Here is a 16,820-nt window from a genome sequence, read left to right on the forward strand (position 1 = left end):
CTAACAATCGCGGTGTACACATGGGCATTAAACGTTATTTCGGTGTATGAGAGAAAGAGTAATATCTCGGGAAACGATAGGACTTTAGGATACAAGAGTCTCTCAGCTACGTACAATCGGACGAAGATTGTTGTTGCGCTGTAATCGACGGCGAGAGAATTGTCTGTGTAGCGCGAGAAGCTCAAGAAGGATTTTCCCTCGCAGGCGCCCCTCTAGGTCACGTACGGCTTGTCTCTCGGTCCTATATATATTTATGTAACAAAACGAAGGCGTCTGTCGCGTGTGTAACTCGAACAATGTATATTCTGGAGTTGCAAATAGAGCAAAGTGTCTCTTCCATTGTACATATCTTTGGCATTTTCCTATATCCTGGGAAAACCGACTTATCCTAGGAGGAGCTATCGATAAGTAAAAGAAAGAGAGAGAGAGAGAGAGAAAGAGAATGAGATATTTTCGTGCTAGAATATGGAATGCCGATCCACTGAACTGGATTTCCTAAGATGCGATACACGAACATATGTATACGTATGTCGCGAAACTCGCGTTGCAAAAGTTGACGTACCACATCGAAACGCATTTGTGATTCCGTTGCGAATCCTGCCGGCTTCATCGCTGTTGCGCTGCTCGTGTTGTTAGTCGCGCCCCGTTTTAGCGAGCAATTCCGCTGTTTCGATATAAAAAAAAAAAAACGCGCTGCACCGCAAGAGTACGAGAGAGAATTTTCTAAACGGTCTACTCTTTCCACTCGTCCTAAATGTCTATTCGGCCTGAACAGACCAAAGTCCTCCTCCCCTCCGCTCCCCTCCCCCGTCATGTCCCCCGTAGTGTCCGACTCGTCACCCCCGATTTACTGCCAGCTCAGTGTTAACGACACACCACTTTGCTAAACCGGCATAACATGAGATCTGTAAACCGCCAAGCATGAGCGTTTCATGCACTGTGTGCCCAGACGAAAATAAATTGAAATGATAAAGTTAACACCTGTCCCGTGAGACTTTCGTATATTTCCATCAATTATCTTCTTTATTTTCAGTATTGACTTCCCGACAATCCGTCTCTTGTAAAGGGGATAAAAAGAAGTAAGTTACGAGTTAGTAACGACACGTCAGATTAGATTTAGGTCAAACTTTTCTATTTGAAGATTTTGTTTGTTTATAACATACAATATAATATTAATCTTGTTCTTTCGAAATAGTACAATATTTATATATATCGTTAGTATATCTATCTCTTGTCTACTTATTATCTTACACGGCATTTGTATCAAAACGAAGAATTCTATCGTAGTAGGCACTTTTTTTTATAAAAAAGAAATATTTACAGCAATAGAGAACGCGTACATTCATAACGATATAAACTGTGCGTATGAACTTATACCCTAGAACATGGAGAATAAGCATATCTTCTAAATTAATTTGTTCGCTAATCCACCTCTGACGGTACGAAGAGGGTACAACGTCGTAAGTTCAGGCTGCCAAATCAGCGTAATTCGCAACAGTTGTGCGAGCGTCGCTAGTCTATCTCGACTAAGTTTATATTGGAAAAAAGCTATCTTGTCATATAAAAAATATTTTTAGAAATAGGAACTTCGAAAATAGAATGATTCGTAACATTCCTTGCAATGTAGTCAGTCCGTCGGATTCGATCGAAACAACCGATTGTGTACGATTCATCACACTTCGTTGGTATCGAACGACTTCGATAATTGTGCTGTGTTGTGCGGAAATGCAAAAGGAAGCTATTTACATTCCTTTTGCAATTCCGCGATTACCTCTCGAAAACCCATACATTAAAATAACGTTCATTAACGTTCTACGAAAAACTTCCGCATACATTGTATGCCGCACGTTTCACTGGCCGAGTATCGAATTTTCGAAATTATGTATTTAAAAAAAAATTAAATAGTTCCGCTTGTTATATGGCCGCAGCGCCTTGCTGTTCCAACTGTCGTAGAGCTTTCTTGCTGTTCTCCACGAATTCCTGAGAATAAAACAAAATTTTTTTTCATAAATAACTCTAACATGGTTAAGAAAAGATAATGCTGACGCTCTACTAGGTGTAAGTTTAGTGAGTCTTGAGTATGAAATTGATCAATCATAGTCAAAGTGAGGAGAATAATCGACTATGATTGGACAATTTCTTACGGCTCAAGGCTTACTACTATACCTAGATCGAGGCTTACAACTAATACGAACCATCAAACCGCGGCTCATGAAATAAGGTCGGTTGATACCGTCATTCTTCTCGCAATCCTCGCAGAAGCATATGAATATCGTGTCAATTATCATCTGCGAACAATAATCATTTATACAAAAATTGTCATAGAGATTGTACTATTTAATAACTTGGTAGATTTCTTGCTTTATACGTCACTCACCTCATAAATGGATATGAAACAATGCGCGACTAGGAATGCAAATATCCCCGCGAGAGTGATTGGTATCCATGGATGATTAAGTCCTTCCTTCTTCTGCAAAGAGATAAAACTAAAGTGCTTAGTAAAGTCCTTGAAATGCAAAAAAATGCATTACAATGAATTTACCTGTACCTGCATCAAATAAATCCCCGAAACGACCGTAAGAGTAACGACGAGGACTTTACCCAGAAAGAGGACGAAGTCGCCGACGCTGTTGATCGCCGCTACTCGCAGAATGTTGCTGGACAACGCTTGGAACGCCTTTCTTCCGCCCGTGCAAAAGTTGCATCCGTATATGGCTGAAAAAACATTATTTTTTAATACATCAATGATGAAGTTTTTAATTTTTGTTCTACAATTGTTATTATTACATCACATTATATAAAAAATTGGAAAAGGATTTCTAATATTGATGAAGGATTCAGTCTATAATTATGTCATAAAAATAATGTATTACCTGTTTCGATGTAAGCATTCCTAGTGAGGAATTTTAAAGCACACTCGAAACACCAGAGGCAGCATTGGCAACACCATAGTATTCCTTTCACGAAAGCGTTGTCGTATTGTTTCAAGTGTTTTTGGACGAAGGAGAGCATGGCTCTGATCACTCTAACAATGCCTATTATCAAAGCGCCGAAAGCCACGGTACCCATGTGATATCTTATAAGATAACCAAAGCCTTTTGCCACTGGTAAAGACAGACGTCTTTTGTCCCTGTTAAAAAACATACATTTCTCTATAAAATTTATGCGATACCATATGAAAGCATAAGCTATGTCATCTATATCGGACATCATATATATAAACAGAGACCATTAGAAATCTAATAATACTTCGTGAAAATTGCCACTGGTAAAGAAAGCCATTTTTCGTCTTTGTTAAAATATAGAGTGCATATTTCTCTCTATAAAATTTATATAATACCATATAAAAGCATAATCTATAATGATGATATCAGACATCGTATATATGTATATATATAAACAAGGACCATTAGCAAGAAATCTAATAATACTTCGTGAAAATTGTCTAGATATGTATGTTAGCACAGATGATATTTTGAATATTATTGTCATAACAAAAATATTTATTTTATTTTTCTATTGTGTATATATATACAAATGATCAACTTTTCACTAGGCTATTTGCTTTTTCATTTAATTTATATCTCTGAAAGATCTCACCTTGTAAAGAACCATCGAGCAACAGCACAAGCGACGACCATATGTTGGCAACCCAAATAGAATTCACACGCCACGAAGAATAAAAACAGATTGTACCACCTTGTTGCCTAAATTAATTCCATTTATTACAAAGAGAGGCATAAAGAGAAATATGGTTTAAAAAATTAAATAAATAAATGTAGTTTAATAATAAATTAAATAACGATTGATACATGCATAATACAATAGAATAAAAATAATATTAACATTTTCAGTGTTCGGTATTAAATGTATTTTATGCCTAATAATAAATTCTGTGAATCTCTTTCATTCGAAAGCATAAAGGCAAATATATAAAATTTACAAAAATTATTATTAGGTATAAGATTCCGCCCGGTGACTGAAAATGGAAATGTTTATTTATATAGCCAAGAAATATATCTTTATCCAAAAAAAATATATACAAAAAATATATGCTCACGTACAATGAGTAACCCATCCTTCTTGAAATGAATGTGATTTTTCTTATTCAAGTAAATATCACCGGCGCTCTCGATCCACAGCATACAATAGACCCACGCCACTACCGTAGACCCGATCAGCAGATACGTCTAAAAACAAAGAATTTCCGCGTTCAGCTCAATATGAAGTGAATCGGATTTGTATAATTGAAACGAAATATGCTCACGTAAATCGGCTGAAACAGCAATGCCGGCATGGAATACACGGCTTTACCCGCCTCCCGGAAAAGCTGCATGACCAGCTCGATTCTCTTTCTCATCACCAGAATTACCAAGAGTACGATGACCTGCGGCATATATACATATATATGCGTGTATATATTTACAAAATTTGTGCGAACGTAGCGTGGAGTATAGCGATTTTCCTTACAGCAACGACCGACATAATAATAGCGTAGATGAAGTAGGGCTCCACGCTGGAATCCTCGGGATAGATTTCGCCCCTTTCCAGGCTCTTCTTCTCGCGATACCATGCTAGCCTATGCATAAAAGATTACTTCCTTCACTAAATTTAAATAAATAATAGATACACAGGAAAAACGATTCTGCTGAACTGTCTATAAATTTAACTGAGAGATCTGAAAATAAATTTGTTGGACCATTAAAATAATTAGAATGCTCAAGCTGATTTGCCAGCTAAAATAATCAAAATATTTTAAACAGTATTGCCCATCATACTTTGCAGTCCTACAATAGCTGTTTTGATCATCAAAATATTTTCAAATCTGTATGTAGTTAAATTTTTAAACTTCAGTAAAACTTCGTTCTTCCATGCAGATATTCTATTTGTGTAGGAATTTTTAAATCGAAAGATTTAAAATGTAATTTTCGCTACATCGCTTTAATTTTCAAAAATTGAGATAATTCCTTTTACCAGAGATACGTTGTGCCGCCGATGCAAGCCAAAACTGCGCCGATCAATACGATATAAATGACATATTGTACCATATAGCGGAAGGCCACCAGGATACCGAGAGAAAGTGCTGAAAAATCGTCGGTCGCAATCAATCACTCAAAGTCCCTGTTTTGTGTCGTGCAGAGAGGGAGAGAGAGAGAGAGAGAGAGAGAGAGAAGTTGATATAAGAATTTAGAATCGAAATTTAATACGCGAAAATCATATTCTCGATACGATGAAGAGACTATACTGCTAACGTGAAAAAAATACTATTTGAAATTTTTCAAATTCCAATTGCATTGCACATTGTAATTGCTTGGAATATTATTAAATTTAATAAAATGTTTCAGATTTTATATATATATATATATATATATATATATATATACATATATATAGATAGATAGATAGATAGACAGATAGCGAGAAATTGAAAGTTATAAAATGATACAATTCTAAAATAATTTTTTCTAGAATACCTACCCAAAGCTATGAGCAGAAGGTAAATCAATTCGCGCCATGCAATCCCCAGATCAGTAACTGCGTCCTGAAATAACGATACATTATCAATTACTTAATAATTACTTATTCAAACTAATTAAAATACCGCGCATGCCACGCAAGCGATATATTACTTGCAAATTATTTTAAGTGATTTAAAATTAATTGACCTAAACTAATTTACATATTCCAAATTTTTGAACCAAAGTACGGTGAAATGCTATATAAGAATAAATAAATTTTAAGAAGAGAATAATTTAATTTGAAGTTTAATTTAAAATGTAACACGATATTGGATCATTACAAAGCATTTAAATGAAAATAAACTATTTAGTAGAGTCATATTTAAAATAAAGCTCAATGACCGACTTATGTTAGTGAATGATACATGTCATTTTTTTTCTAGGATGAATATATTTTCTCTTATTTTTCAGTTCGATAATGTTAAAAAAAAGATTAAGATTTCTACCATAATAAGATAGAACAAGATATAACGTAAAATTCTTCAAAACTGGAATTATCTGTTTATTGTTGTATAATCGGGAACATGGTTTAGAAATGTATGAAAAACTTCAGGAAAAAACCCAATGCATATTTTTTTAAACAACAAACTCGGGTTCTAGCAAAACGAAAAGCTTGATTTTTTCGCAAAAAATAATCTCACAAACAGTCACTTACATTGTAAAAGCTGTCCAAACGAAGTGTCCTTATTATGGAATTGATAGTTTCTGTCACCTTTTTGTGCATACAGCGATTCAGAAATAATATTCTGCGAGGCAAGAAAAAACAGACAAAAATTGACGTTAGAGAAAACGATTGGAAGGGAAAATGATAAAGTTTATATTTAGTGCATGAAACCTTCCGCGATTGCGATTCTAGCAATCATTTAGATTAACGTGAAACACGCAATCAGAGACGCAAGGTACGAGATGTAATGAGTCTCAATTATTTTACTAACTTGGTCTCGTCCACTGTGCAATTCGCCACGCACGTACGTTTCTTCACTCCGTTCGCTTCGATGTCTATCTCGAGGTACCTAATATAAAACACAGAATATAAGTCATCAATGGAAGGCAACGATCAATTCTCAAGACCTTTCAGTACAGTACAGGCAATCAGTATCAAATCAACAATTGAATTTAATATTAATAACAAACGTATTTAATATGCATTTTTTAATATTTCAAACTTTTTATTGAGCCTAAGCTTTATTTTTTTTCGAATAGCCTTACAGTACAAACTTTAATTATTTAATTAATTCGCTAATAATTTCCTGAACCTTATATTATTCGCATGATTTTTTTAACGTAATTATTCGACGTCCCAATATTATATCTCAATTTTCATTGTTTGCTACTTAAATTGTTTTTAAGTTAAATTTTATTTTTAATTGTGAAACAATTTACATTAAATATGATAATGATACATTAACAGCATTCATATATTTAGCAATTTATGAGGTGTATTATAGACTAAATACCTTAGAGCATACATGGAATAATACATTAGGAGTTTATATTTGGAGCATGTATTTTATGCTCTAAGCTGAATACCCATGCGAGTAACAAAAGATTAGTTTTTATTATTTATTTAAGAAAAATCATAGGATTTTTACATAAATCCCGCCTCTGATACATGAGCGGTCAAATCGCGAGGAAATTTGATTTTACAAATGCTTCAAAGTGCACTCACGGTTTTTTGGTGTGATCACTACCCTTACACTGGAATTTCGGATCGATTTCGCGCGAAGTTACGCGGCCGCAGACATTTCCGCAATCGTCGTATCCATATATCACGCGGTAAATGTCACCCTTCTTCGCCACATTCGTCATCATGAAGGCCTGCACGTGCGAATTACGGAATAACATTTAGCAAACGTATTGACGTCATGACGCGAAAAAACAATGTCACTTACGAAACCACCCGCCAGAACGAGTAGGACGATCACGGCCAGAATATCGGTGCATGATCGATCCTTTACGAATATTTGCTCTGAATAGTTCGACGGTGAGTCTTGATTATCAGGTGTCTAGACAGAAAAAATTATGCAGTGTGAATTAAAAATGTTAAAATAAACAAACAGTCGATTGAAGATATTTTTATTCTGCTCTCTGATGAAAAAAATTCTCATATCTCAGAATATTTTTAAAAATTTGTCATATCTTAAATTTATGAAGATTTTTGAAAAATGCCTTAAAAAAATATTTTTTTCAGATTTTATAAGTTTTCTTCAGAAATTTTAGCATGAGAAATCTTCAAATATTTCAAAATTCATCACATAGGTACATGAAGAATATTCTATATATAGAAAAAATATGACTGTCTCAGTAATTAAATACTTCTAAAAAGTATTTAATTCGTATAAAAATCTGAAAAATTTTCTAAAAAATTAAAAATTCTGAAATTTACATAAAAAATTATAACGAATTGTAAGAAAAATTTTCACCAAGGCTTGCAAATGAAAAATTTAAGAACACGCACTCATAAAGAAATGAAAGCGTACTAGTTAAGATATAGTCGCAAATCGATTCTTTATCATAGAAAAGAATTAGGTTGATTAATTTAACGGACAAAACATCAGAATTAATTTAGTTCGAGTTGCGTGTTTAAGAAACATAGACATTTTATGGATGTGTGATTATTACTTTTAAGCATGCTACATATTTATATATATATATGTGAATGCTTTTTTAACTAGCGCATAGAAAACATTTACCGTGGGTTCCACTTTGGACGAAGGCTCGTCCGCACAACCGCAACAACCCATCTCTGTGCAGTTGTCGTCCCAAAAACAGGCGCAAAGACACTGCTGCACAGCTTCTAGAACACAAGTTAAAGATATACGATTATCAAATCTGTCACGGCATTTACTTATCGAATCTACGAAAGTGCTCGCACAATTACTTGCAACATGCGATAAGTACATGGTAGCGAGCAAGATAATTGTGCTTTCTATGCGTGAATGCTCGTGATTTTATCGAATGCCGATACATATTAAAATACTTCAAGCTAGATTAAAAATAGCAGCGCGCGATATCCTTTCTGAATAGGAGACCTGTTGAAGCGAAGATACCGATCGCTATGCTGAATTATGTCGCTTTCAACGTTCTCATCAAGATTCAGCCAGGAACACTGAAAGCGACGTAAACTTCCAAATTCAATGTTATGCTGAAGTTGAAGAATTAATTCTGAACACGTCGTTTATCCTGTGCATAAAATAATTAAAACATACAATTTTGATGTGAATGCAATACGATGGCGATTGCTATTTTCCGGGAAAACGCGTTCCTTGAACGAAACCTGGGTCACGTCGATATCGATCGATTGATATATCCAGGAAGTTGCATGCTTGGATATTGTTGTCGCAACGCCGACAGAATCACGGATCATCCATGGTAACACACGCGAAACATAATTACGATTGTTCAGAAGTAGAACTTCCGCGGATTAATTGAAATACGTCAAATTTTCTACTAGATTCACGGGGGATAAATACTTTAGCGATTAATTCCTATCAAATTACTGAAATAATAAACTGAAATGGTAAACGGAAACAAGTATGATATATGTATGAATGATATATAAATCAAATTGCGTATTATTTATGGCACATAAATGTCACTTGGAGTGCTCCACATTTCTTTATCCCAAGCCAAATAGTTAACGGTAATAATATTTAGTTATATTTATAGACATCTTTACGGGCCATAAATTTATTAGTTATTTATATTATCAGACAGATATTCTGTAATGAAGTGACGTATAAGATTTATTTAGCACAAAACGGCTTTCGCTAACAGAAAAATCTATCACAATCACTAAAGATATACACACGTAAAAGTCACACGAACATATATTGAGTGCAGTAGGTTAATGTTACTTCCGTGTTTTCAGTCACGAAAGAAACACGAGAGAAGTTTTTGCCGCGGCAACACGGAGGCGAAAGAGAGCTTCAGTTACGACGAGGTGTTGAATGACGGTCGTGGATACGGCTATTGCCTCTTGAAGACATTACAACTTACGTCATTAACTTCCTGCCTTTGTCACGGCCGCTAATCTCTATCTCGTTCGAGACAGATTTTTCAAGTGAAATCATTGATCACTCTCTCGTTAAATATAACACTCACGCTATGATAATTTCGTTAAATGCCAACGATGATTTCACTTGAAATATCTCGGCGATATATATATAATATACAATCCAATTATATATTAATATCAATATTATAGACATCTTTAATTAATATAATGTACATTTATTTATTATTTTCGTGAAAGACGCGTCTGTCAATTTCTTTGTACCGGTTTTACTATACTTTTACGTCTCCTTACTTTATAATAGCGATCGCATGAAAGCTTCATCTCCGGTATTTTACCCCGTTGAATTAACGATCATCGGCAAGACGCCATCAATCAAAAATCGACGCGGCCGCGAACAAAATTAAACTTTAATCCAGCCCGCGATAATCAAATTTCCTCCCTTCTCCCCCTCCCCCCCCATGTGTGTATACCGCGTGTCACAGGGGATCCGGGATACTCGTTAGAACGTAGACGTAAGACGGATTAATGCTTCCGTGACGCGATCGATATCGAAAGTCGGTGCATCGCGCTCTGTGTGTGAACACACACTGTCCGCAACTCATATACGTTCTCAGAACTAAACTTGATAACACAATAATATGACAGTTAATACCTCGCGATTGATCAGCGGTTGATTATTCTTTATCTCAGCGATAAATTCGACTTACCGGTAAATGTATTATATATATCGTTTTATGTTACAATATTGACCATTTTTCCCGTTGCACGTACGCAAGATAAACGTTTTTTTTTTCTGTACATAGCGCAATGACTCTTAAGCCTGGCTATTCCGGAATAATTTTTCCCCTGCAGGAAACGGACAGCACGGCTACGCCGCGCATCGCTTCTTACGCGCGGCCGGCAAGTGCAAGAAGCTGCAAATGTTTACAGAGCAAATCGGCGTAATCCGGTATGGGACATTTCGGGTTTGCAGTTTCGGACGCTCTTCTATTTGACTTAGGTTTAGCCAGGGATTTCAGCTAATATTAGACGACTCGGCTAGTCGCACGTATATTACATACGGGTTTGCCGACAGTGCGCCGCCTATCTTACATGCCTCAATGAAATTACGCCGGGATATGCACCACACTCGCGAGGGCCCACGGTAATCAGAGAGCCCCCGATAAAGGATAATCTCTCGCCGTTGTAGCCGTCGGAATCACGTATTACTTTCGCGCTGGTGGCCTGCCAGCCTGGGGATCTATTTTCGCGTATCCAAAGGCATCGCTCCCGTAGATTTCAGCGGAGGAAAGAGAGACAGAAGAGTTTCCGTTAAAGTTAAGTTATGAAAGACGTATTTCTCGAAAAACTTACGGGCATCAAGCGGCGAGTACGTATACCTTTTCAATGAAACTTCGGTGGAAAGGCGCTCGAGACGATCCTACGCAATCCGTGGAAAAATTCCGAGGTACGAAGTTGCGGATTTTTCTTGCGGATCAACCGGCGGCTTCTCACCAACCGGTGCTGGTGAGCTGGATACATAATCTCGTCTGCCGGCAGGCATGAGCAGGCATGGGCACGAGCATGCAGAGGCGTGGGCCGAAAGATGCATGCGAAAGAAAAAGAGAAAGAAAGAAAAAGAGAGAGAGAAAGAGCGGGGGGGTGGGGACTTGGACCTTACATTGAACGTAACGTCGTATCGCCACAAGTCTTTCGCACGCTCGCAATGCGAAGATCGCGTACGGGACAATGGAAAAAACAACTAAACGACGAGTTAGAGTGATCCTTGTGCTAATTATACACTCGTATAGGAGGAATTAAGAAGAATCGTGAGTCACGCTTACACACGCACGTCCGCGAGCACGTCACGCAGCACTCACACATGTAGTAATTATATGTTCCTCCAGCTATTATTGCTTGATATCATCTCTATCCGTATATCACATTAATAATTATTTATTTAACACGGCATATCAAGTGATTCATTTTAGAGATTCATGAAAATTGATAAATCTTTAGAGAAATTTAGTTCAACGAATTAATGTTTCAGTTTAATCAATAATAATCGTTATCGCACCTTCTCTTGTTGAATCGGATCGAGCACGTGTTCGTCACCAAAAAAAACAAACTATCAACCGACCACGAAACAGTTCGACGCACTGGGTGGACTGTAGAGTGAACGCATCTCTACTGGGTTCCCACACTTCTCACAACTTTGTCCCTCCCCCCTCCCTCCCTCTCCAAGCACAGTTCCTCTTCAAAGGCAAACTTGCCGAACGGTATTATTGTGTAACAGAGATAATCGTAATAATGCATTATCTGGCAACGCCGCTGTTGAAACACGATTTCTGATAAATAATTCGACTGGGTAACCGTCTACGATGAATTGCATCTGTGTAATATCCTTAAAGCGTTCCGTGTACATGTGGATTAGTGTATGTACTTGGCGTCGCATGCCTGTGCCTTCGCGTTAAGATACGATTTCGTGCCGACGGTCAATGCTCAACGTTCAGTTTCAGCGTCAAAACAGATCACACGATCAAAAAGTTGACGAATGCCAGGCGTCAATTTTGATCACGTTATCTGTTTCGACGATAAAAACGAGCGTCGAGCGTCAGCACGAAAAGATGCCTTTAGGCATTATCAAATCGGAACCGTGCAAAAAATTAAACTCAAGAAATGAAAGAGTCGTACAGTCTCAAATTCGCTAAAGGAAGAAAGAACCTCGAGCTATTTAAGCAATAACGGTGATGATGGACGAGTATTGAGATTGAACGCAGTAACGCACTCAAGCAACGAAATGCTTAACTTCTGATATAAAAGAATACCTAGACGCTGAGAATTTCTATGGATCAAAGGGAACATCTGGACGTTTCGCGAGGAATACCGAGCAGTACCGAAAAGGCCCGATTTCTTTGTCGTCCCACTTTTTGTTCCTGATCTCGTCACTGACTATAATCTCTGCCTGCCTGCATTGTGACAGAGTATTCTAGGCAGGGCATTCTAGGCATTTATTTTTAGTTTCCGATCTTCGAGAATTTATGCTTGTCACCTCCGAAGTTTAAAATCACGTTGAAACTATACATAATATTATTAAAACAATAAGAGAGATCTTAATTATTGAATCTATACGCACGCGCGTTAATACTGCTGCAGTCAATTATTTATAATTTTTTAGTCGTACGCAAAGTTACCGCTAATCTCGTTACGCAACTTCTGGCCCATTAATGTCGCTATTAGTCACTGTCTTATGTGGAAATCGTTAGAGGATAGATGCAATTAGTTGACAGATGGTACCTACGTCAATGGCCAAGTTGTTAACGTTTCGCAAGTCTCTTTCTTTTTCTTTCTTAAATGATTTACTGAATCACATCGGATAAATCGGTGCATTCATTGATTTCAAGGCCAGGATTAAGATAGGTTTACTGGTTTGCCGTATACTAATTCCCACCAATCTCGTTGTAGCTTTCATAAACGAACTGTCTCAATGAAATAATAACGCTCAGCTACGCCCGGAATTCTCGTGTAGGTGCAAAATTATCGCTTCCGCAATTGCGCAAGAAACTCGTTTGCCCGCTAACGATATATATTAGGCTTAAAAGTTAAATCGCTCCGCAGCGAACGTGTACGACCGCTTCGAAATGGGGCAAATCATCAAATCGCGAGTCAGGCCGATCAATCTTTATTCACGAAGATATATGTATAATTTATCTGAATAATGTTCATTCCACAAACGTATTTAGATGCAGTTAATGAGCTCGCTAATGAAGGCTAAAGATACACATAATCTATTTAGCTGCGTTTATCGACGATAAAATTAAAGGGATAAAAATTCTCTTTACAAATTATAATTATACACACATTTCACTTTATTAAATAATTATTAAATAATAATAATTTATTTAGATTTACTTATGTATGGAGTCATTTTAAATAACTGAACAGTTTAAAATATTCTCACAGCTCCTCCTGAAATGGATTGGAAATTTCCAAGAAATGTGTTTTATTAAAAGCGTATATGTTCGACGATAATCTCTGTCTTGCTCTGTATCAAGCTTAACCTCGACGGATAACAGAAGTAATAGTAGTATATAAGGATTATGGCAACGTAAACGGATGTAGGTCGTACCTTGATGAGGATTTTCCTCGGCGTCATTCACGCATTATGATAATCCCGTGTTCTCCGTTCTTCAATTATTCATGAAACTCCCTCCGACTTTCCTGCTTAGGCTTCACCTAGGAAACGGGTATCAGTGCTCTCGATTCGTTTTTGCGAAGCGCGAACATACGCTTGTGGATTTTTGACGACGAATAACAACTCGCGTAACAACATGTGCTTATCCTGGTTCGTTCGAACTCGCGTAACCCCTTGAGTTACGATCGATGCACTATCAACACAGCTGTCTGAAGATAGGCTTGTATAGCGCGTTTGCATTTGCTCGATTTAACATATATACATATCTATCCATACCCTCTTTTTCTCAAGAATATAAAGAGGAGAGCCATTTTTTGATTCGGAAAACGTGCAATTCTCTAAGTACATTAAAATCTTATAAGATTTTCCGCGGGATCGCATTACATGTTACAGCGTGTCATGTCTATTAAATTAGCAATTCATATTAAATTAATCCTCAACCGTGTTTGCGAATTGATGAATTTTGCGAGAAACGAGATTGCAAAATAGAACAAGATTTTTGCGTGAGTAACGAAGATTGTACTAAGATATGAAAAGATTTAACTAAGCGAATCGAAGCGAGAATGCATTCTTTCCGCCCCAAGGCTTCTTTGTTTTCTCGCTTCTGATTCACCGGCCTTCGCGGGAGGGAATTCCTTGATCTTCCGACGCATTGTCTGCGTTCATCGAATCGCGCTATACAGGTTCCGATTAAAATGTAGGACGGGCAACAAGTCACATACACACACACTCTCCAAGTTAGGCGAATGTTTGCATGTGCAACGTAACCAGAATTATTATGCATACATAATTGATCGGGCGTAAGTTAAACAATTTTGCATGTAATTATTAGCTCTCGCGAACGAACTAACGAAGTCGAAGTCCGGAGGATATATAGCGCTGCTTGCATAAAGCATGTTTAAAGAGCGTGTAATAGAGCGTTACCGTGTTCTTATAATTTTAACCCCATTGTGTGTCAAGTATACTTCGGAAAATCACGATTCGTTTATTTCGATATATTGGGATTGTTATTACTAATGGCCTGTTTCAGAATCGAAGATACACATCGACGCTAAAATAGTCCCTTGGACGATGAACGCGATACAGAAAGTGCTATTATTAAGACGCATTATTCCCGTATACCTTTCGATTTCTCGTAATTGGATATGCCGCGGCGCATTTGTCATTTGCGGGCGTATCGCCTCATTCATCTTACCATCGCTCACATGCATCCAAGGACCCGCGCGTACGCGTGCACCTGCGCACCGCGGAGCCGCACCTGCGGATGCGAAAACACAAAGACTCCCTCCGGCGATATTTGCACGAAAACACAACAAGAAAGCGCTCTTGTCCCCGTAGTCAAAGTTAAACCAAAAAAAATCCTTGGGATTATCAATATTTATCGAGCTACAAGTTGTGCGATAAATTATCAATTTTCATCAAACGCTGATGAATATTGAAGAATTGTCAATACTTGAAATAACACAGAGACAAACAACTACACGTGTTGCACGGCAACATATATACTCCGCGCGTCGTCGATAAATATTGACAATGCGGGTCACATTTTCGCGTATTATGATGAAATGGCTGAACGAACTTTCTCGGGGGCCGCATGTCTCACCGACGTGAACTGGATAACAATAAATATTTAGACATTAACATCCGTTTATCGAACATACGCCGACGGTGAATAATTGGGAAAATAAATAACGTTAGCCGCTTATGCGGTCCTTTTTAAAAGTGACTATCGTCGGAGTTCGAAGAGCACCAAAACACCGGGACGCGTGCATTCGCACGCAAAACCGGGGGAGATCTCTTCATCGCCGCGCAACGGCGCCAAGCCGTGAACCATGTCACGATCTGCTGTAACGATCGTGACACACCTGTGGGCGTTGCTTGGGACGGGCAAGAGGGGAAAAAAAACCCACGCGGACTGAGCGTGAAAACGACAACAAAATTCTGCCAGATGTTACTCGAGCATTTATAGTTTCCTAGTCAACGATATCAGGCCGTCGTCTTATCAGCGACGGCTATTTCTCGACGAAGGCAACAAGACTGAGCATGTGCGCCTGAGTCACCCGAGAAAAACCTGCCTATCCCGATTAGATTAGAGCGAGTATGGCGGCGGTATAAACCGTTAGCAACCAGCGAGAAGGTGAGCTCGCGCGAATCGCGCCATTACCGTGCCGCTTGAAGCGAATCGGTTCACCATCCGCTCCGCACCAACGACGCGCGGTTGCAGAGTGATCTACGACGCTTCGGTATCGAATCGGTTTATCGCATAGCTCTCCTCGCTTCAAGGTCTCCTCCTCAGATCGTGAACGTACCTCTCGGATCAGCCTTCTAGGATTGTCGGTGTCCCCCAACTGCTGGAGCAGAAGCTTCGTCTAGGTAAAAACGACAATGACGACGACACGCAACACACTCGCGTGACACGATCTTGGAGAACGGAACTCACGTACGGATCGTCGCACGACGCGTCGACGTCGCTTCGTTTTTGTTGCGCCGCGCGACGACTCGCGGCTCGCGACGAGTCCGCTCGCACTCGAGCTCGGGCACAATACTAACAGCCGACTCGGCTGTGTGATTACCAGCGGGGTCTGGAGAACGGGCTCTCTTGTGTGCCCCGCCGGTTAACGATACTCCGTTGCAGTCCATGCTCCACTCGTTGTCCTCTCTCTTTCACGTCCTCTCTCGGGCACTCCTCTCGCTCTCCTCCCACTTCTCTCGCGTGGCATTCCTCTTCGCCCCCCCTCCCCCGCTCGCACTCTTTCGCCTTCTGAATCACTCTCTTTGTCGCGTTGTCTGTCCGTCACGCACGCACTCACTCTCCTGCCCGACTACTGACCTTTCTGTCCTTCCCTCTGCTCCTCCACGGCTCTCGCCACTCTCTTTTAAGCCGTTCTGTCCCTCCCGCTACGTCCGGGATCCCCGTGGATCTCTCACGGTGTGTACCTCCTCCGATCGAGTCTACGAATTATCCGCGACGTCCGGAGCCGGCGACCGCGTCAAGGTCTCCTTTTAGCGTTAAACGCTAACAAGTACGTATACGTTAATCACGGTGATAACTTCGTTAGCCAACTTGTCGGGGGGGGGGGAACTGAGTCGACAAGGCACACAGGGGATA

At 38.9% G+C, this 16,820-nt stretch overlaps 1 protein-coding gene across 7 annotated transcripts in view; it reads right to left on the reverse strand.

Annotated features, from left to right (window-relative positions):
- Nucleotides 1-1,110: 1,110 nt before the first annotated feature.
- LOC105448618 (choline transporter-like protein 1) overlaps nucleotides 1,111-16,820 on the reverse strand; it is a 23,426-nt gene continuing 7,716 nt past the window's right edge. The window contains exons 1-17 of one of the 7 annotated variants that reach the window (XM_011687292.1): nucleotides 16,021-16,363; nucleotides 8,213-8,316; nucleotides 7,412-7,525; nucleotides 7,189-7,337; nucleotides 6,455-6,532; nucleotides 6,175-6,265; nucleotides 5,479-5,542; nucleotides 4,975-5,083; nucleotides 4,471-4,579; nucleotides 4,268-4,387; nucleotides 4,065-4,190; nucleotides 3,601-3,707; nucleotides 2,874-3,130; nucleotides 2,543-2,715; nucleotides 2,378-2,470; nucleotides 2,196-2,288; nucleotides 1,111-1,980 (exon numbers count right to left, since the gene is read on the reverse strand). In XM_011687292.1, the coding sequence (XP_011685594.1) occupies nucleotides 1,915-1,980; nucleotides 2,196-2,288; nucleotides 2,378-2,470; nucleotides 2,543-2,715; nucleotides 2,874-3,130; nucleotides 3,601-3,707; nucleotides 4,065-4,190; nucleotides 4,268-4,387; nucleotides 4,471-4,579; nucleotides 4,975-5,083; nucleotides 5,479-5,542; nucleotides 6,175-6,265; nucleotides 6,455-6,532; nucleotides 7,189-7,337; nucleotides 7,412-7,525; nucleotides 8,213-8,263 (1,800 nt within the window). In that variant the 5' untranslated portion in view covers nucleotides 8,264-8,316; nucleotides 16,021-16,363 and the 3' untranslated portion in view covers nucleotides 1,111-1,914. Of the gene's footprint in view, nucleotides 1,981-2,195; nucleotides 2,289-2,377; nucleotides 2,471-2,542; nucleotides 2,716-2,873; nucleotides 3,131-3,600; nucleotides 3,708-4,064; nucleotides 4,191-4,267; nucleotides 4,388-4,470; nucleotides 4,580-4,974; nucleotides 5,084-5,478; nucleotides 5,543-6,174; nucleotides 6,266-6,454; nucleotides 6,533-7,188; nucleotides 7,338-7,411; nucleotides 7,526-8,212; nucleotides 8,317-10,890; nucleotides 11,118-11,593; nucleotides 11,643-13,645; nucleotides 15,540-16,020; nucleotides 16,364-16,820 lie in introns of those variants that run through there. The other 6 variants (XM_011687293.1, XM_011687296.1, XM_011687294.1 and 3 more) reach the window with 6 other exon arrangements.

Source organism: Wasmannia auropunctata, unplaced genomic scaffold (assembly GCF_000956235.1).
Source record: "Wasmannia auropunctata unplaced genomic scaffold, wasmannia.A_1.0 LD336083.1, whole genome shotgun sequence".
In the NCBI taxonomy this organism is placed as follows: domain Eukaryota; kingdom Metazoa; phylum Arthropoda; class Insecta; order Hymenoptera; family Formicidae; genus Wasmannia; species Wasmannia auropunctata.